The sequence below is a fragment of the Pagrus pagrus genome (assembly GCF_965226575.1).
Source record: "Pagrus pagrus genome assembly, chromosome: 20".
NCBI lineage: Eukaryota > Metazoa > Chordata > Actinopteri > Spariformes > Sparidae > Pagrus > Pagrus pagrus.
The window spans coordinates 14,406,552-14,427,693 of NC_140207.1; the positions used below are offsets into that span (position 1 = coordinate 14,406,552).

The window sequence follows — 21,142 nt, forward strand, 5'->3', positions numbered from 1 at the left end:
TCTCTCTCTCTCTCGCTCTCCTCTGTCTCCCCCTGTGTCTCTCACCCTCTCCCTCTCCCGGCTAATGACTGACAGCGGTTGGAACTGCCTCGCGCTGCGCTCAGCTCCGCTCTCGCTCCGCGCGCTCCCCTCGTGCAAGGATGTTTCAGCGCGCCTGATTGGCTCGCGCGTGTGTATGCGGGGAGAGAGCCCGCGCGGAGCTGCTTTATATATTTTTACGATTAAAGTTAATTTGAGGGAAAGACGGCAAAACCCGACATGGAGTCGCTTTCCCTCCGCGGAACGAACTCAAACCCGCTTTAAATCACTTTCTCCTCGCTCGTCGGCGTCATTTTCCTTTTATTTCCCCTCCGCTCGTTAAAAATACTGAAAATGCTCTGAGAACAATCATCAGCTCTCCGCCGGAATTATTCGATTTTCTTTCTCTTTTTTTTGGCAGGCTTGTTGAAGAGTAAAGCGCAGCACAGGTGTGTTTTTGTGGCGTTAATTAAGAGCAACAATGGCGCCGGAACACAATAATCAGCACTACACACACTGGCATTTTAACGTGTCGCCCAAAAGCACAGGTGTAAATAATAAAAAAATATCAGAGGCTGAATCCGGTTTAGCTGCTCGCTGATGTTATTGTGTGACACCTGTGCTTTTCAAGTCAAAATGTCTGCTGGGAGAGAGGCCTTTTCTGTGTGTGGTTGTAGCCTAGCTATCCTGAGCACACACTAGCCTACATACTGTACTGTTAAATTCATAATACATTACTACACCACAGTATCAACAGATGTAGCTGTAATTTGTGCCTTAGTTGTAGCCTAACCCTTTCCATTTCCAAACACATGTATATGAAACATAATATATTGGGATGCTGTTATTTAATGTATATTTGATCAGTTTAAAACGATTTGAAATGTGTAATGAATAAACGAAAATATTTAATATCATATGATTAAACAGGAAGTAGGCCTGTGTTTTATGTGTAGATTTATTTTGTAGCTTTAAAGCTGCACTATGTAGCTCCGTGCAAGACATTTTAACCAGCAGAGAAAAATCTTCCCCTTTTATGTCTAAACAAACAAAAACAAACAAAGGTCAACACAACTTTATACTGCTTGACTTTGTGTATATCCGGTGGACCCCGCCACCTCTTCTAGCCTCAAACTACACAGTGCCCCTTTAAAAGCGACCCATTTTCCTTTCCTCTTTCTTTTTTTCAGGCCTCTCTCTCTCTCTCTCTCTCTCTCTCTCTCTCTCTCTCTCTCTCTCTTGAATCCTTGTGCCAAGACTAAAAAGAAAAAAAAAAATCTGGTGCGGAGTTTGCGTTCAACCTCAGACCTCAGAGAGCACCTGCGAGAGCCATGTCAGAGATATAGTCACATAGAAATAGAAATATCAACACTGAGTTCAGAGTTTTGGTGGACTCTTTCCGGTTGCAGCAGCATTTGATTTATTTTGTTTTACCAAAAGTAAAATAAACATTAATATGATTAAAAATCTATCTATCTATCTATCTATCTATCTATCTATCTATCTATCTATCCATCCCTTTTCTCGCTCTCTCTCCCCCTCTCCCCTCCAATTGCCTGCTCTCTGCTGGAGTTGTGGATTGACTTCAAAAGTGAGGGTGGCGCGACGGTGATGAGACGCCGCACGGGGAGCCGGGGTAGCACGCAGGGACTCCGCTGTGGAGAGGGAGAGAGATGGAGAGATGGATCGAGAATGTAATTTTAAATGAAAGTCTATTTAACCCGCTGTGAATGGCATGACCCTTATCCTCGCCTCAGAGCCCATCACTGTTAAAAGGATCATTTTCAGAATTCAATCCAAAAACTTCAGCAAGCTGCAATTTACTCTCTCCTTCTCTCCCCCTCTCCCTCTTTCTCTCCCTTTTCTCCCCTCCGTTATGTATCTGCCCGGGGCTGGAGCATCGAAAAATAACAATAAAATATATGTCCAGAAAATTGCACAAGTTATTCTTTTTTTTCTCTTTCTCTTATCTATTTTTAAGCGATAGCTTTATGACCTTTTTGTGATTGAAACTGGAATAAGAGCGCCATTGATCTGTTTAGTTAAGGTGCAGGCCGCAGTGGAGGTAAACCCAACTATCTCAGTGTTCAGCATTTCTTTTCTTTATTTTTTTTTTATCTAACAGCCTCATAAAAATTTACCCAACACATGCTATTAAATGTATCAGCAGAAGACGCGCACGGATAATGCTTTTCTTACCGTATTAACCTTTTCCTGCCGCACATTTCCCCTGTGATGAATTAATTTCACCTTATCAGACAGCACAGAGTCAATAACAACACTTTGTGGAGCTTGCTGTACTCTGATGGTGTCACATTCAAACCCATCCGCAACTTTTTTTTCTCCTTTTTTTTTTGTGGTTGCGGTGTCACAAACTTCCGAGCTTGTTTATTTGCAGGCAAATCAATGTAATGAGCAGTAATAACAATATAAAATGTTATGCCTTTTTCCTGCGCGGTCACAAACAGACGTGCGTAATACAGACGGGTATTTAGAGTCGCTCTGTAATTTGGGGGCCACAATTTGATTCATTTATCCGCACACTGTTATTAACCCTGTGGAAAAAGAGATGTCAGCCGCCATTTCAGCCAGCAGGACATCCGCGCTTTGTTTAAATGCACTAATTACGCGCATACATTAGAGGGGGGGGGGGGGGGGGGCGGAATAGTCGGAGCGCAATTTTCGCATTTCCAATTTTCCGTCTGTTTGACGTGCAGGTGAAGAGATGGCGGAGAGAGGCCGCCTTCCGTTTTCCAGCGCCACCTCGCCGCCGCCTCCTCCCGTATTTGCATAACATCCTAACTCGATGATATCCGAGGGGAAACACCGGGCTGCGCGCTTTCTGTGCGTTTGCTGCGCGTTTGCTGCTGCTGTGCCACAGTGTGTCAGACTCTATACAAGTCCTCTCTGCTACACCTTTACTATATATTTAAACACGTGGAAGTCAAGTGGAGGATTGGTGCGTACATTATAGCAGCGTCCTCTTAAGTGATCACCTCCATTTCTTCTCCCTTCCAGCGCTCTTCTCGTCCTCTCCAGTGAAGGCCATGGAAGTGATACTGATGAAGTCCATCATGTAGGACCTGCAGACTGTACTTGAGGCCTTGCAGGTCATTCAAATGGCGCCATCTCCTGGATGGAAGAGCGAACTGCTCTAACAGGTAAAGACAGATCTATTTGCGTCCTAGTCTGTGTGTTTGCGCTTTTCTCCCATCCTCTCCCTCCTCATCCCTACAACTTTATGCGTCATGCTTCATGCGCTATCCCTCCTTTTTTACCACAAACGAATGCGCATGCGTGCTACTTAGGAATAAAGTAATTTATTTAAAGTTAACCCCGCACTCTTAGTCCACCTTTTAAAGGACTATGGTTTCCTCAGTTTTCTGTTATCCAACAAGTTTGTCCCTAAATGCAACACGTGTAAATACTGGTCCCAACTGGCTCGTGGCCTTGGTGACGACTCATCACCCTCCATCCTCCATCCATCCTCCCGATCTGACATAATTGGACACTTGCTCTGCTCGAGAGGCCGAGCAGGGGGAAAAAAAAAGAAGGAAAGGATGGAGAAGAAGAGGGAGAAGGAGAGGGGGAGACGAGAGAGTGTGTGTTTGCGTGCGCGCGCGTGTGTGTATGTGTGTGTCGGGGAGGGCTGGGAGGCTTTTAAGGCGCGCGTAAGCAAAGTTAATTAGCGGTTATTAACAGCCCGCATAATGAGAGCGAGAGGGAGTCAATTTAATGACTTTGTTAGCGCGAGTTCAGAGCGACAGGCGATGATCGAAACAACAAAGGCGAGCGCGCACGCAGCCATCATCCGTAATTTCCAGCGGTAATGCGGTCTGATCAGAAACAAAGGGTTCTAATTTCGTTCAACTGACTCGATAATTTGTCCTTATGTAAGGAAAATAATTAATGACTTAATGCTTCAACAGAAGTAGCTTTGGGGAGGGTTTCGGATGCCTCGTTTGCTGGAGAAGGTCGTAAGGAAATCAATTCCCAGGCCTGTAATTATTTACATCATGGATTTAGAAGGGGAAAAAAAACGTGGACGTGCGCCTTTCGCTTTAGCGCCAGAGTCTATTAGGAGTCTCCAAATCTTCCTCCGTGCACGCGTGGCAACAAATAAGCCACTTGTCGTAATGCAGTGTGGCCGATTTTGGAGCGAAGTCGTGCTGAAGACAGAAATGTGAAGCAGAATCTTAAATCTGATATAATGCCAATCATCAGTCCAGGTGTGGAGATGGTGACAGATGATACCTGATCACACCTTGGAGCTCAGATGAATGGATGGCACCCCTCAGTTGCCGACAGTACGCCAGGTTATTGTGGCTAAACTGCATTGTAAAATTACCCGTGCGCGTCTTTACGCACGATTTCATCATTCCGCAGATGGCTCGAGTCGGAGGAAAGATGTGAGCGCCATTATCGATTGCGGGGACACGTAAGCCGCCTGCGGGCCACTCTTGGATTCATGGCAGGTGGATAGGTCACCCACACGAGAGCGGCAATCTCACGGCCCCCATTGTCTCCACTGATTACTGCCATGATCACAGGAATCAAGAGCCAGAGACTCTCGTAAACCTGCTACGGAGTCCAGGCGCTCGTGAGCTGAAGAGGTCATCATCATCATCATCAACTTCTACATCATCATCATCATCATCATAACCGTCATCATCTTCGCTAGTTGACCATACAAACCTGGGGTGCCGTGTGTTTTCACAGCCGCGTTGCCCTTTTATTGATTGCGTGCCTTAATTTTAATTCGATTGCGCGAGTGTCAAAAAATTCCGCAAGAATCATCCTAGTAATGAGATAATCAAAGTAATATATGCAAATCAGTTATGTTGCCAGCTTATCAAAACCGGAGTGCCCCCCCTTGAGTCTGAAGAAGTCCATTTATTCAGTTAGTGGCAATACCTTGCGCAAATGGCGCGATGCAAATGACAGTTGATTAGACTAAATTAAGAAGCTCGTTTCTCCCTGACCTTGTCTGAGTTTTATGTAAATTCTTTTTTTCTCGCTTTAATGTGATAAAAATGCATTTTACACCTTGGCCTTTATAAATCTGAACAATATTTTTCCATGTGAGAAACAATGGTCAGCCTCAGATAACTCACTGTGTCAACAGCTTGGGTGAGTCTGTCTGTCCGTCCGTCTGTCTGTCTGTCTGCTTTCTGTCTGTCTCTCAAATCTCAGTATATCTTGACCCCGGTGCAGCTCCCACAGAGACAGAAAGTGTGCAGCTCTAACTTCCTTGCTGTGGGGGAGTGTGCCTTGAAGATAGACTAGGTATGTGTGTGTCTGCATGTGTGTGCCTGTGTGTGTTTACACGATTATGTGTACTCATGTGTGTACCATAACATATTGTCTTAGGGGACAGAAAGAGTGCAGTTGAGACTTCCTCTCTGTGGGGTGTGTGGGGCCTGTAGATGGGAAAGGAATAAATCCAATATAGATTGCAGGGCTGCGCTGCCTCCCGCTGGGGACCCTCAGACTTGCAGGCCAGGATCGAAGTGCTTTTCTCCCCCTAAATTGGCCTGAGAGGCCGCAGGAGCAGCCGAGCTACACCCCCAACACTGGGACTGCCTACGACCTAATGATGGTGCTGGGGACAGACACACATATACACATGCATACACAGAGACGGGGATGCGCGTGTGCACATACACACCGATACTCACACGCAATCATTCCCAGATTGATATAACATCAGTCGCACACTTGCCCCAGTCAAACACACACTTGGACAAGAAAACCACACAGATATAAACACACCCTCCTCGTTCTCCGGGGTTGAACACACTCATTCCTTGTCCAAAGACCATTCACCTCAAGTTTTCCTCTTCACATCTCTGACCAACCCTCAAAACTACCTAGCTAAACTACAGATTTAGAGGAGGCATCCTCACTACCTGTCCACACACTCCAGAGGGAGGGCTGAATAGCATAACTGGCACCACACTAAGTGTTTGGACTGATACACACTCCTGCCCTTTGGTTCCCCTACAAGGAAAACACCACCAGCACCCCAATGCCATTACGCTTCCTGCCAAACATCCAGCCACTGTCATTTTGGTTCTGTCCGGGGTGCTAATTCTATTTGTGATGAGGTGTCTGGTGTGTTGCCTGGTCGGGTCCAGAGACAGTGAGACAGAATATCTAAGAGGTGGACATTTGTGGCTCAATATGTCTCGTTACCTGCTCACAGGGCGTTTTGTTATGTTAACTTCAGCATGCTGCTGCGTAGCTCATCTGTAGAGGTGCATACAAAGACACAGACCCATGCATATTTTATTGACAACTCAGTTGTTATTTTAAAAGGGTTTGTGGATGCTTACATGGTGTGATACCTTACCAACGCAGTGACCCAAGGTCAACATCACCATTTCCAACTAAGACTATCATTATGAACAATGATGCATTATTGACAGATTAGCTGATATAATTTTAGTACTTAGCAAGGAAATGGAGTGAACTACGATGCCCTACAAAGGAAGAGAGCAGCTACATTGAGAAGAAATGCTTATAAATTCTCAAGCAAGCCAGCTTATATAAAGGTTGTAATACTGTATCTTGTGCCTTATTAGGCCAAAAATCTCAACCTCAAAATTGTTCCTATAAACCTACATAATACCTAAAAATAACAAAAAAACAAAAACATTGCAGCAGGCTCTTTGATAATCTTTTAGGCAAAATGTTTTTTGTTTTGTTTTTTGTACAGTAGCCATAAACATAAAGATAGAGGGTTCGTTTGTGTTCAGTTCAGCCTCTGACTCATTTCAGCACTCACCGAGACCCTGGTTCTTTCTGTCGTTTCCCTCCAGTCTCTCTTCTTTTTCCATCTCCTCTCTGTACATTTGTGAAGTTTACTACATTTCTCCTTCAGTCAGCATTCAACGTGGACTGCACCTCCGTGATTCGCTGCTACAGACAGGTTGAGAAGCGAGAGTGAAGATAAATCCACCTTTTAATCCCAAAAGTTGAAAATGATTTGTGTTTTAAAAATGATCTGTGAGGTAAAATTGTTGTTTTTGTCAATGGAGTCTGGTGACTCGAGGAGAGCGATATAACAGCTGACGTGCGTGTGTGTCTTTGTCTGGAATGGACCTCATGTCTCAACTCCTAATGACAACAGCAGACCAGTTTATTGCGTTTCTCATCACCCTGTATTATAAAGAACCAACATTATGAAGACATCGTATTTAGGGACAATGTGTGTGGGGGGGCCTGCCAAACAACTGGGCTTTCAGGACAGTGAGAAGCTTATGTAATTCACTTTGGGGATGTAGTAGAGTTGGTAGCATGGCAACAATGTCATTGCAGGTTTGGCTAACATGAGCTAGCTAGCTAACAATAATGTCATTTAAATGATACAGGAGGCACTCTGTAGTACTTGAGTTGGGCATTGCACTATCCAAATTAACATAAGAAAATGGAGCACACATGCGCTCTATATGAGTACTCCAATATCATATTTCAGGTATTGTCACCTGTCGCAACTTTGCATCGCTGCAGGTGGCCAGTATTTTGAATTTTGTTTCCTTTATTCATCACTTTCCTGGTGTGTTAAGGCCTTTATTCTTCCACTCGTCTCCTTCCGTGTCCACTCTGACTTATCTCCGCTGCACCATCTTGTATCTTTTCTCTCCTTCTTTCTGTCTTCTCTACTATTTTCCACTTTGTATTTTCTCCCTTTCATCTCCATCACGCCTCTCTTGTCTCTTGACGCTCATACACCTTTCACCTTGCTGTCTTCAGTTCTCCACTTGTGTCTCTGCCATGGTGCATCACATTATGCTTTTCTTACATCGGCCCAACAGTTTGTGGCTATTTCCATGTCTTGTTTTGCTTAATAGCTCATCTGCGGCTGGCTGCGTGGAAAGCAACATTGCTTTTCATGTGTACATTATATGCTCTGCCCTAATTCGGCACATACACGTCAACAGAGGGAAATGCGTATTAAATACCCAGAATGCAAAGACAAACGCATGCAGTACATAAACATAGGCCACAAACAGATACACAACAAAATCCTTTTGACATCAATAATTGGTAAATCCTCTGATTAACTTGTAAGAATTGTCCTTAGAGTGCTTAAGTAATTGTGTTTGTGTGTGTCCTTTTTTTATTGCATGCACCCCCCTCTCTTTAAAGCACATCTTTATAACCAAGCAATTCCAAAGCAATTTTCTCTGTGGGAGGAGAGTGTAATTTTCTATTCTGTGACACTGTGATGTGTAAGAAACTGGTAGCTGGCGCTAAAAGGCGTCTGTAGTGTGTGTCTTGGTGTGGGTGTGAGCCGCTTTAATGGCCAACGCGGGGCGGGTGGCGGTGGTGGTGAGCGGGTGCATGTCAGGAAGGCCATCATTTAATGACTCCCAAATAGTGCCCTCCTCGTTAGAGCTATCGTCCTGGAAACACGAGGCTGTGAACCAGGAGAGCGCCACACGCTGCAACAGTCTTTTATCTTCATATTAAACCATTTGCATAACATTAGCGCGATAGATAGGATTCAGGAGATACTCAACCTACTCAGGGAGAGACAGAGAGGGTATACTACATGTCCTTGCAAATCTAATCAGCGTTAAATGGAGCTGTCAAATGTGTGTGTGTGTGTGTGTGTGTGTGTGTGTGTGTGTGTGTGTGTGTGTGTGTGTGTTACTGGATGGCTCATGTCAGGAGTCATTTAACATTAAGCTGCAATAGTGTGTAACAGGGCTGTAATTACAAAATACAAGAATCTGAGCTATTTCTTGTTAGATGTGACATCCAAATACAGCAGTTACCCACCAGTGATACACAAGACGAGGCCAGGTGACTACAATGCAGGTGTCATATGCACGTACGTCCTTCACAAAGTTAAGTTTCAATGCTTTTTTTCCTCCTATAATGAGCAAATTGTCGTAGTTGCAGCAACGCCAGTAGAATAATGAATAGAATAAATCGCATTACTATGCCATTTTTTTAAATTGCTGATGTGGTTTGCAGTGACTGAATGGTCAAATTTTGTGTGATATCAGCAGGCTAACAAAAGAGTCAATTTTCTATTTTTTTGTGTAGATTCACACCTATCTACACTGTATAATGCTCTGTTTTGCTTTGCTTTGTGTCTAAACGAGTGTATCTGACTGCTTATTTTCCCCCCGGCTCAAAGAAGAATAAAGAGAAGACGAAAAGAATCTCATTACTGCAGAGAAACAAGAGCAGGAAAGTGTGTAAGCACACACTAATTAGTTGATGCTACTTGCTACTGCCTGATTAATTTAATCAAAAGTACACTTGATCTATATATAACTATCAGTATGAATGTTATAAATATGACAAATTGGCTCCAGTAGAAGCATTTTTTATATTTTTCTTTGAAGGTTTGACATTGTTTGAAAGTCCTTGAATTAATGGTGAGCCGTATAATGATACATATTGTGAAGTCTACATTATATAAGGTATTCAAATTGCTACAAAGCATGCCGGAAGCCTCAGTTCTGACTTGGATATAATACCGTTGTATTGGTCATGTTAAAGGCCCTGCACACTGATGGTAAACCCACACAGGGGATTCTTTTTCCCAGTGAGACCTTTTGTCAGGACTGTGTAGGCATGTATAGACTGTGTTTGACTGACATTTCCCACCTGTTGGGCGCAACAAATTACAGCTTTATAATTCTTGTTAATGTATTGAGTTTGGTGACCTTACACAATAACCAGCACAGTTTCCTCCATCTTTAACCTGAAAGGGTGTCTAATCACCCATAATAACTAACAGCACCTGTGCGAGTCTGCAGGGCCTTCAAAGGGTCAATTCACACATATAACACCATGAAGTAAAATATGTTTTCGTGGATAAACCATAATAGCATATAATAATAATAGCATTTTTGATGGACTGAGCAATACTTACAAAATTGGTGGCAGAAATCTTGAAAGCGAATATCTGAAACCTCAGCTCATACAACAGAAACACTGTGCATGGCTAGACGCACAAAGGGATGGTGGGATACGATGTTTGTATTCAACACATCCTCATACCTAAACAAGGTTGATTGTCTCCCAAAATGATTTATATCACCGTTCCCAAAACAATGCCTTTGTCATGCACTTGCAGTTTGTTTAGGTTAAGGCAACAAAACTACTTGGTTGGGTTTAGGAAAACATTGTGGTCTGGGTTAAAATCACTGCGTTACTACTTCCGTTGCGTACCTATGTTAGTTTTAGGCAACAAAAACTACTTGGTTAGGTTTAGACAACAAAACTCACAGGTCACAGGTCGCTGCCTAACAACATAAATATGGATCATAATAAGCTGCTATAATTTTGTATGGTATTTTTTCTGATGAAGACAGGCTGTTCGTATTTGTTTGTGTGTTTTAGGTGAAGTGACCCTTTAAAGAACGCCAGAAGGAGTATAGAAGAAGGGGTTAAAAGCACATGCATTGTAGGTATGAAAGTTTGGGCACTTGCATCTGTTATGAAAGGCTAAAGATGTCATCACATCACGGAATAAGCTTGTAACTGTGCGTGTGCCTGTGTGTGAGTGTCTGTGTGTGTCTGTGTGTGTGTGTGAGAGAGAGAGAGAGAGATTGCTTGTTTATGCATATGGGGAGAGACTGTGCCAGGTGAGTGTACCATTTACCATCAAGCCATTGACTTCAGCAGGCATCTAATAACAAAGCATTTATGGCCCACTTACGCATGCATAGATATAACTGTCAGTAGGCAACAACAGTCTCCTCTCCCCCGTCTCCAGCTATTCCTGCCTCTCTTAAAACACACAGGCACCATCCGGATTGGACCCAAATACTCTAGAATTCTATCATCAGACTCGGGGATGAAATTAAAATCGCTCATTTTCTTTCTCCATGCAAGGAGCAGATCAATTTCCGGAGACTGGGACGTGATATTTTCCTGCCATTGGGCTTTCTCGTCTTTGGCACAGCACCCTGACTGGCTGCCAGCGGGGGGCCCGGGCCTGACTGCACGCCTCGCCGGAGAACAGTTACTTCTGCCGCGGCGAGTTTATTTGCGCCTCGCTATGAGAATTGCCATCATTTACCCTTCCCCAACACCTCCCAAAAAGAAAAGAAATAGACAAGAGGGGAAGCGAGGCAAGGATGAGAGAGGCGAAATTGATTCTTTTTGATACATGCTGCACGGGGGACATTAGGTACCCCTCGTTTGACCATCTATTTCAAGAAATGAACTGAATAAATTTTGCGTAAAGTAATGTATAGGCCTTTCCGAGGCCTTTTGCTGTTGTTCATGTCGAGAATGAATTGCTCGCTGCAGCATGCAGAGGTTATCTGCTGTATTATGCCGGTTTTAACAGAAGTCAATTAATTATGCAGCTGTACAGGAATGATAACTCACTTTAAATAAAACAGTAACTCAGCGTGAGTTAAACATGATAAAATTAAGGGCAACTTGATGAGCCAGTGGAGCAGTAAATGCAGAGAGACGGTGGCCCCGGCGCTCAGTCTGGTGGCATGTTCGCCTCCACGGCAGTGGAAACATTTCACTTTGCTTTCAGCAGTGGGGAAAAGTAACAAAGTACATTTACTACTATAGTTACGTATTAATTCAACGTACTTCCATTTTGCTGTAGTATTTCCATTTTATGCAGTTTTATACATAGCAGAGATAAATATTGTACCTTTTACTCCACAGCACTAACAGCCTTATTTACTTGTTCATTTTGAGATTACATCTTTTTCATACCTTTCCTGTTCAACAAAAACATGCATCTCCAAAGTTGTTGATTGTGAATTGGATTTTTTCTGATAAACGTAAAGATTAAGTGCCAAATCACACAAAACGTCAATTTCTACATAATGTTGCTTTAATAAAAACATCAGATATAGTTGTAAAACACTATCAGGAACCATTTTTCTGCAGAATTAGTACTTTTACTTTTGATTTGATGCAGGACTTTTAGTTGTAGTGGAGTATTTTCACAGTGTGGTACTTTTACTTCAGTAAAGTATCTGAATGCTTCATCAAGACGTACTCATGTCAAAAAAATAATGGTGTAGCAAATTTTTGGAGGGTATATTGCAGACTCTACTCTTTACATTTTTTTTGTCTAGAGGTTTGTTTTTGCAGGACGTGAGGATGTGCACGACACCATTGTTTACACAAGCAGTTCCATATGAGGTCACAGCCATTTGAACAAGATTAAAGTCACTATAACAGACTAATGCTGTCTGTTACACCATCGTTTATAGGCTGCTGTTTTTCTTAACTTCGTTATAACCTACAGATCTGTAATATTTCTATTGCTAGTTATAGTTGGTTAATGATACTCAAGCATCCCTTCATCAGCATTTGGCTAAAAGTTTATGTCAGCATTACAGCTGTCTGTCACCATAGAAACCATACCCTGAGTTACAGCCTGTCCTTTCCTAGTTAACTGTATGAAACATGCCCTGGTTGTTACCTGTGTGTTGCTCTCAAAGCTTTAGACTTAGTTCTTGTTTGTCTTGGCAGTGACTGGTCCTTGTTTGCGCACATTTTGGCCATCTGACCCATCCTCTCCACTTTGCATGAGACCCTGGTACTGTTGCGTCACGAAGTCAAGGCCTAATTAAAACCAGATTGAGAAAGAGAATAAATCCAACCCCCTTTTTTTCCTCCCAGTTCATAAAGCGGCATGCATGCGCCCTGCAGTGGATTTTGGTCGAGGACAATGCGTAAACAGTCCGGATAGCTGCGAGTTAATTTGTAACCACTGAAACACTTTGAACAGCTTTGACTGTCAGCACGATGGCTGGACTCAAGGTAAGCGTTTACTTTATCTGACATCATATTGTTAGAAATGTTCATTCCCTGGTTGTTATGATCTGCGTTTCTGCCAAGCCTTAAAAGTTTCAGATAAGTGTAACTTGGTGATAGTTTGCATGGACGAAAAAATAAAGAACAAAGTGCAGGAATAGATCATTTACATCTTCGAGCAGAAACACGCAAAGTTAAAAGGTGCATGGAGTCATCATTAACTCTAACACAAGCAGACAGGCTGACTGATAGGAGGCGTTGCCCGCGACCAATCAGAGCGCTGCATTCAGCAGCTGCCCAGATGCGGTCTGAGAAGTTTCTACAGCTTCACCAAACAGCAATATTTAGGTGGAAAATCGTCATTGCGATACAATTTTTTAAAAAACATTTTACATTCGTGTATTTTCCAGCAAACATTGAAAGTTAGTTCCCAACCTCCCAGTGGATATTACATTATTTCACTGGTGTTTATCATCAGAAATATCTATATATCTATAACCTAAAGCATAAGGGACAAGTGGAGATAAGCTTGGCAAAAGCTTCACCCAGCAGAATTTTAAGAGTGAACGTGACTTAATGACTTATCTTGATTGACAGCTCGTGCGTTTTCAACTTTGTTCCAAGTGTCTTTGCTGCTCTGACACTAAAAACGTCTCATTAAATTGAATTAAATCCGACTTTACATAACAACTCTTCGTGAGGCATAAAACTGGAGCCTCAAAAACGTACTGACGCGCATGAACGCGCACATATGGAACCCATCCATGCCTGTGAGCGCGCTTTTTTGCAGACCAACAGTGACTCAGCAACATTTCTTCACATCGTGTCAAGTTTGTGTTTGTCTATGCAGACATGGCTGCCGGTGATCAGCGCCAGTGTAGACGGATAGTAGAATAATAATGCTATCATAATTGAAATATTGACCAAAACGTACTGTGCGCAATTAGTCTGCGACGCAATAACACAAAAGTAATGGATGCCTGCGAGGGGGGGAAATTTGGCACAACAGCAGTTTGTTTTATCATAGATCTAATGTGAATCAATATGACAACAATTAACAAAAAGACAAGCCTTAATGACAAGCCTTCAAATTTAATTATAACCAGCATGAACACATTTATCCTGCATTACAATGAAGCCGCGTGGTGTTTACATGTGCTTTCATTTATTTTTTACTTTAACTTGGCTCAACTTGAGTGCTGGATGTCTCTTTCTCCCTCAGTACCTGAGCGGTTTTGGGAATGAGCTCTCTTCTGAGGACCCTCGCTGTCCTGGAGCTCTACCTGAGGGACAGGTACCACACAAAAACACACACTGGGATCATTTTAGCATTCATTCATACTATGATATATTCACTGATCCTGTTAAGGTACACACAAATGTGAGTAGTTACTGAGGAGTGAATAAGGAATGAATCAGGAATTACTTAGTAGTTAATGAATCGTTATGAGTAATTCCCCAATAAGTGTGATTTTGAGGACTATATGGTAACAGACTGGGAGCTAATATATTAATGAATCATTAGGTAATGGTTAGTTCATCAATATCTGTGAAAATTCTTAATATTGACCCTTTAACATCCAGTATTATGTCTGTACTATGTCTCTACAGAACAACCCTCAAGTCTGTCCCTATGGCCTCTATGCTGAGCAGCTCTCCGGCTCTGCCTTCACCTGCCCGCGGCCAGCCAATAAGAGGAGGTATTCACTTGTTTCTGACATTTAAATCAGCTCACCTATCACCTTTAGACCAAATGGAGCTGAGTCAAAAAGACTGACGTAGCCTTTTTCCTTCTCCAGCTGGTTCTACCGCATCTTGCCATCTGTCAAACATAAGCCCTTCACCGCAGTGCCCTGTGGAAACCTAACAGAGAACTGGAACGAAGTGGAGCCTGACCCGAACCAGGTATATAAAGGCTCAACAGGAAGCGCTCATTTCATCTTCGCTTCGAGTAGAGAAACTGGGAATCTTGTTAGAGCCCCTGAAAAGTTCACAGTTATCACCGTGTCACAGTTTGAATGTCTGTATCTTTAAAGGTGCAATATGTAAGAATTGACCACTTGTTGAAGTCATAGTCAAAACAAATCATATTCAAAGGTAGCTTCACTCTGAATTATGTGTTCATGTAGGATCTCATCGCTCATTATAAGGAGATTAGTTAAAAATATACTTTAAGTCTCCTCTGTATATCGTGAATATGTAGATTCTGACTCTGAGGTTTCTCTCACAGCTGCGATGGCTGCCATTCACCATCCCCAAATCTACAGAGAAGAAAGTGGACTTTGTGGCTGTGAGTTGAACTCGTTTGTTTTTTCCGTATTGTTTTTCATTAAAGATTCTCAGTTCACTGATTGGGATTTTGTATGTTGCAGGGTCTGCATACTGTCTGCGGTGCTGGAGACACCAAATCTCGCAACGGCATAGGCATCCACATGTACACCTGCAACACCTCCATGGTTGACAGGTGTGTACGTATTTGTGTGCAAATGTGTCCCATCATGTAACAAATAGATGCATTTTCACATATCAAACAGCTACAGAATCCTTGGTTACGCTTTGACGCTCATTTCCAAGTTGTCTCTGTTTTTTTGTTTTTTTTCTTGTTCCAGGTGCTTCAACAACTCAGATGGAGACTTTCTGATTGGTGAGGAAAAGGGCTGTTGATGTTTTCACTGTCGTCTATCACAAGAACAATGATAGCTCAATCCACAGTCCTTATTCTCCCTCAAATTTTCTTTTCTCTTTGTTCTGTTTGTCTCTCTAGTCCCCCAGCAGGGCGAGATCTTGATCACCACAGAGTTTGGGAAAATGATGGTCGAGCCGAACGAGATCTGTGTCATCCAGGTGAGGTCTATCTTTTTCATCTTCCCAGTTTTCACAGAAATCTACCAGTGTGTCTGCCCTCACACCCCATTTACCATATTTAGAAAGACGTAGTTTGGTACTTTCACAAAAGTGACCTTAAAAATAAATGACAGGGAAAAAAGGTCTGTGCTACAGAGAGCCTGACCGCCAGGATTTTCAACACACGTGTTAGTCCATGAACCCATAAGCATATCACACATTTGATTCAAAACAGCACTAGCATTACATTTCCCTTCACAGCCATTTATTTTTGTGTTTTGTCCAGCAAGGGATGCGCTTCAGTGTGGATGTGTTTGGAGAAACCAGAGGCTACATACTGGAGGTCTATGGAGCCCATTTTGAACTCCCTGACCTGGGACCTATAGGTGCACTCATCCCTCCTTGAAATCTGCACATCTACCTCTTCATGTCTGTTTCTTATAACTGCCTTAAATCGTTCTCACCTTCTCCCCAAGTCTGTCATATTTTTAGCCACGCTAGCAGCAAAGCTACAGATAGAAATATCAGTCGGTTGGTCAATCCACGATTTTGGTCCAGATATTAAAGGGTAACTCTATAAATTCTACTCATTAAAGTGTATTCACACGTCTTAGTGGGTACTACCGCATACGTGAAAAAAGTAGTATAAAGCCTGTTATGGCTCCAGAGGAAGCAGCATGTAATCTAATAAATCCCTCCAGTGATGTCACTCAGTGGCTACTTTGCATTGTGGGTAATGTAGGTGACAAGATTGAATAGGAAGAAGAATGAGTGGAGGCAATTTATCAGATAACATGCAGCTTCTTCTGGAGCCACAAAAGGCTTGATACTACTTTTTAACATATGCAGAAATACTCCTCAAGATCTATAAACATACTGTATTGTGTAGAATTGTTGGAGTAATTCTTTAAATAGATTGCCAGACATTCATTATCCCCAGTGGATGAGTCTTAATGACATTAGTGATCTCCTGACTTTTCCTTTAGTGTCACCATGACATTCAGGTTTGTGGTTGTTAGTTAAGTGTCTCAACAACTATTGGATGGATTGTCATGAAATTTGGCAAAGTATTCATGTTCCCCTCAGGATGAACCATAATAACTGTTCATCATGTGTCATCTTTAGGTAAAAGATCCAATTTTTCCAATACTATATTGGTTTATGACCAAATAACAACAAAAGTAATGACATTCCTATTCACGCCAACTGTTCTTTGTTTAGAGCTAATTAGCTAATGTTAGCACAGAAACACAGTATGTGCATTTGTATGACTATGTCCGTGTGTTTCCCAGGAGCCAATGGTCTGGCCAACCCAAGAGACTTCCTGTGTCCAGTTGCTTGGTACGAGGATCGTAAAGTAGCCACAGGTTACACCGTCATCAACAAGTACCAAGGAAAGCTCTTCGCCTGCCAACAGGTGATGTTTTTTTTTGGTTACGTTTAGTTTTCTGTGGGTCAGTACACTGACATGCACGCACACACTGTATGACAGGAGCCCACACATATGGCATTCCTGCCCTATTACCCTATTTAGGTATGTGTTCGCTTCAGTTAACACCATTGAATCGCAACAATGCCTAACAGGAAACCGTCCAAGTGAAGCATATGATCCATTAGCTGCTCCTGCCGATTGAATTGCCATCCCTGATGATTTAATATCAAAGCGTTGGCTGTTATCCATTCAGCAGGTTTCCGCCTCGACTCCCTTATGAGTCTTAATCACTCGTAATTAGTTAAGACATTCTGGAGTTACAGACAGCGTACCTGTGAAGCTTTGCTTTGTAGGAAAAACCTTTCCCAAGTTAAGCATTAATTTCACCGTATTTCACTCAGGGAATGATCCTGCCCCTCCTGAAATGTCCTGTTGGGCGCATAATTGGATCGACACATAATGTCTGACAGGAGGTTTTTTACCGAGATGGGGAGGAGGTGGGAGGAGAGGTTTGTCAGGGGCGGGGGTTGGGGGGTTGTAACCGTGGAAACCGTGTCAAACCACACTGTTATTATTCATCGAAGGAAGTACACAAGGGCAAGAAAGTGTCTTTTTTGTAGCCAAACAAACATTTTTCTATCTCTCTCGCTGCCTCTACTCGTGTATCCGCCCCCTGTTATATGCTGGGTGTCAGAGGTGGAGGCTGCTGTCTGCACCTGACACTCTTTTTCCTGGTGTCCACCCTTCCCAGAGCCAGGAGGGCGAGGCTACAGGGCTAAGAAAATAGGGTGGGGGGGGGACGCGGGCCTCATCTCAGGGAAGATGCTGCTGCTCCCGTCTGGTCCTGCTGTTTTGTTCCCCCGCAGAGCGCTGAAATTGCTCAAATTAACTTATTATTTGCTTGACTGGGCCAATATGTTTGTGTTTTGTGTGCATGTGTGTGCAAGCGCTTGCTCTCCACCACTTTCCCCTTCATTTTAATCGAATGTAGTGGAGTTACCACAGACGAATGTCCAGGAGATTACCTGCACTGGGTTTCCCAAAGGCCCATTTGTAGTGTAACCACTGTAAATTGTGTGTGTAGTGAAGGCTTTTTCTTAGTGTTTATTAGTTATGTAATGTGTGTGAATTCACTTAAAGACATGTTTGTGTATGCATATGTGTCTGCGGGGTTTAACTATCGGTGGTGTGTATTAGCTGGAAGTGTACGCGAGCGTGTGTGTGAGGAGCACGCGGGTCACTCAGGAGGCAGCTCGAGTTGTAATGAACTATATTGATTTTAGAGCTGCTGTTGAATGTCTTTTTCGCGCTGACATTATCAGAACAGAGAAACTATATAAAATTGCTGTGGTTTTAACAATCAAGATAAAGAAATATCTCTGCACCCACTGTTACCGCCGCTCCCCCTACCCCCCCGATAACTGCGCCGCCGCGAGCGTCAAAATGCTCAAAGTTTGGGAAAGTTTGATTGTGAAGCCAATTACCCCATAATACCTGGAGCCTCGTTTCACAAAGAACAGGGGGAATGAAAGAAGGCGAAAGAATGAAAGAAGCACACCCTCCTCCACAATCAACCCTTTTCATTACGACCAGTTTTTTTCTCTCTTTATGTCAAGAAGTACTCTCTCTGGGAATTTAAGATTACAAAGACATTATTCATTATTCCTTTTTCCCTGTGAAAAGCTCAATTTAAAGTCTTTTGTGTTTGCCGCTGGGGTAGACTCGGCTCATTTGTTTCGCTCTGTGCTCTGTACGCAGGATTTCTCTCCGTTCAATGTGGTGGCTTGGCATGGGAACTACACACCGTACAAATACAACCTGAAGAACTTCATGGTTATCAACTGTGTGGCCTTCGATCATGCGGTGAGACTTGAAGGGCACAAACGCACTCTAGTATAATACAGTACTCGATAATTAATTAATTTGTTTTTGCTTTTCTGCCTTCAAAGGGGCATGGTGTGGTATTGGAGAATACATTTGAAAGTCATAATTTTCATATTTATAATAATTATAAGGTTATAATACAAACTCTTCTCCATAACTGAATAAACAAGATGTTCTCAGAGGAAAATAAGGTCCCCAGAACACTGTTTGAAGCTAGAGAGGTGGCAGGGTCCGCCAAACATAAACAAAGTAATACAATATGAAACTGTGTTGTCCTTTAAGGTCAGTTTGTTTATTCAGACATGAAAACAAAGAGAGTTTGTTAATTTAGTTTGTTTAGGCAAAAAAAACAATCTATTCTTCTACGTAGTGCACCTTTAAGTGAATTAACTCCAACTCTCAGCCTTTAGTCATGTAATCTTAATATCTGATCTATCCTTAGGATCCGTCTATCTTTACTGTGCTGACTGCCAAATCCACACGACCAGGTGTGGCCATCGCTGACTTTGTCATCTTCCCCCCTCGGTGGGGAGTTGCTGACCACACCTTCCGTCCTCCGTACTATCATCGTAAGACCATAATACATAATACACATGGTTTGTTCACATTTTGCGAGATGAGAAGACCTAAAAGGCAGAAACAATGATTTTTTGAGGGCTTGGTTAAGACTAGGCTGTCAAATTCCGTATCGTGAGGTTAGTTTTAGTCTATCATGGAGTGAAACAGGCCGGCCAGAAGCTGACATGTCCATTTACCCCAACCAGTGTCAGGACAGTGGGTGATAACAATCCACCTGCTGTATGACTCCTTTCAACTGAGGAAGCAGCACAGCACCTTTTGTCTGTTTTCACCACAGACCTATAAGGCCATCTAGTGGTAATGAGTACAACTGTACCCATTACAGTGCTGTGTTACAGCTCCTCCTGCTTGTCTCTTTAGGTAACTGCATGAGTGAATTCATGGGTCTGATCCACGGCCACTACGAAGCCAAAGAGGAGGGCTTCCAGCCTGGAGGGGCCAGTCTCCACAGCATTATGACCCCACACGGCCCGGACGGCGACTGCTTCGAGAAGAACAGCACTGCTGAGCTCAAGCCTGAGAGAGTGGCTGAGGGAACCATGGTAAAAAAAAAAAATGATTTCAGCAAACCATGTCAATGCCATAGCTGATTATATCTGTGACATGCCTTTCTTTTCCTTCAGGCCTTCATGTTTGAGTCATCCTTCAGTATGGCAGTGACCAAGTGGGGTCTACAAACATGCCAGAGACTTGACAAGACCTACTACAAGTGCTGGGAATCTCTCCGCAGCCACTTCAATCCCAACTGGAAGCCCAGCAAACAGTAGTAAAACAGTACGAAACAGATGAAGATAAAACATTGTAATTTCACTCTATTAAATGTCACTACCATCAGTCCATCAGTCCATCAATCCAATGTCTGTGGCTTTCTTTCTTTGTGTTGTGTTAAAAATAAAAAAAATCACATCCAGGCAACATATATGGTTTCTGTACATACTGTTATGACCAGTAGCTTATAGCAGTTAATGTTAGCAAACTTTTGACTGATATTCCATTAGCACAAATGTCAGTGTCATTGTATTGTCCATACGTGAGCAGATTGTAACGCAATATGAAAAACGAGACATTCCCTGTCTCTGCCTGTGAACGAATTGTTTAATGTTGCTGGACTGTGGATTTCAATGTGGAGGACTCAGGTCAGATTTTCTGCGACAGTGTCTGTGACTTTCAGCATGTTTTCGACCGCTAACAGACCAACATTATTTAACCTTAGTTTAGAAATGGAGACCGCTACCTTAAACAACCGGCTTCCAGCACAACACAGATCATCCAGAGCCCCTTTAATATGCCACTTTAATTCTAGTTTGAGCAGCAGTAGCCTGGTCTGTGGACATGTTAAATAGAGCTGCATTGATCAGTCAATCAAAATAAATTTTCCAACTATTTTAATAATTGATTATTAATTTCAGTCATTTTTCAATCACACATGTCAAATATTTGCTGGCTCCAGCTTCTTAAATGTAAAGCTTTGCTGCTTTTCTTTGTCTGTTATGATACGAAATGAAAAGTCTTTGGGTTTTTTTGGCTGTTAGTTGAACAAAAGAAGCAATTAGAAGACATCACTTTGGGTTCTTGTGAACTCTGATGAGCATTTTTGACAAATGTTTGACATTTTATAGACTG

At 42.7% G+C, this 21,142-nt stretch overlaps 1 protein-coding gene across 2 annotated transcripts; it reads left to right on the forward strand.

Annotated features, from left to right (window-relative positions):
- Window positions 1-3,042: 3,042 nt before the first annotated feature.
- On the forward strand, window positions 3,043-20,425 carry hgd (homogentisate 1,2-dioxygenase). 2 transcript variants are annotated; one of them, XM_084340548.1, is made up of 17 exons: window positions 3,043-3,179; window positions 8,776-8,857; window positions 10,384-10,451; window positions 12,646-12,786; window positions 14,003-14,074; window positions 14,392-14,480; window positions 14,580-14,685; window positions 15,011-15,070; window positions 15,153-15,244; window positions 15,390-15,424; window positions 15,545-15,624; window positions 15,911-16,010; window positions 16,917-17,041; window positions 18,815-18,919; window positions 19,383-19,509; window positions 19,880-20,061; window positions 20,143-20,425. In XM_084340548.1, exons 4-17 carry the CDS (start codon window positions 12,772-12,774, stop codon window positions 20,284-20,286), a joined length of 1,332 nt encoding a protein of 443 aa, XP_084196674.1. In that variant the 5' UTR covers window positions 3,043-3,179; window positions 8,776-8,857; window positions 10,384-10,451; window positions 12,646-12,771; the 3' UTR covers window positions 20,287-20,425. The 2 variants fall into 2 exon arrangements, with proteins under 2 accessions (XP_084196674.1, XP_084196675.1); XM_084340549.1 differs by lacking the exon at window positions 8,776-8,857.
- Window positions 20,426-21,142: the final 717 nt, after the last annotated feature.

What these genes read in the sequence shown, in the direction of transcription:
- hgd (XM_084340548.1), top strand. An exon ending in CCGTCCTCCGTACTATCATC is followed by an intron (nt 19,510 to 19,879) that starts GTAAGACCATAA and finishes TTGTCTCTTTAG; the next exon opens with GTAACTGCATGAGTGAATTC. An exon ending in GAGTGGCTGAGGGAACCATG is followed by an intron (nt 20,062 to 20,142) that starts GTAAAAAAAAAA and finishes CTTTTCCTTCAG; the next exon opens with GCCTTCATGTTTGAGTCATC.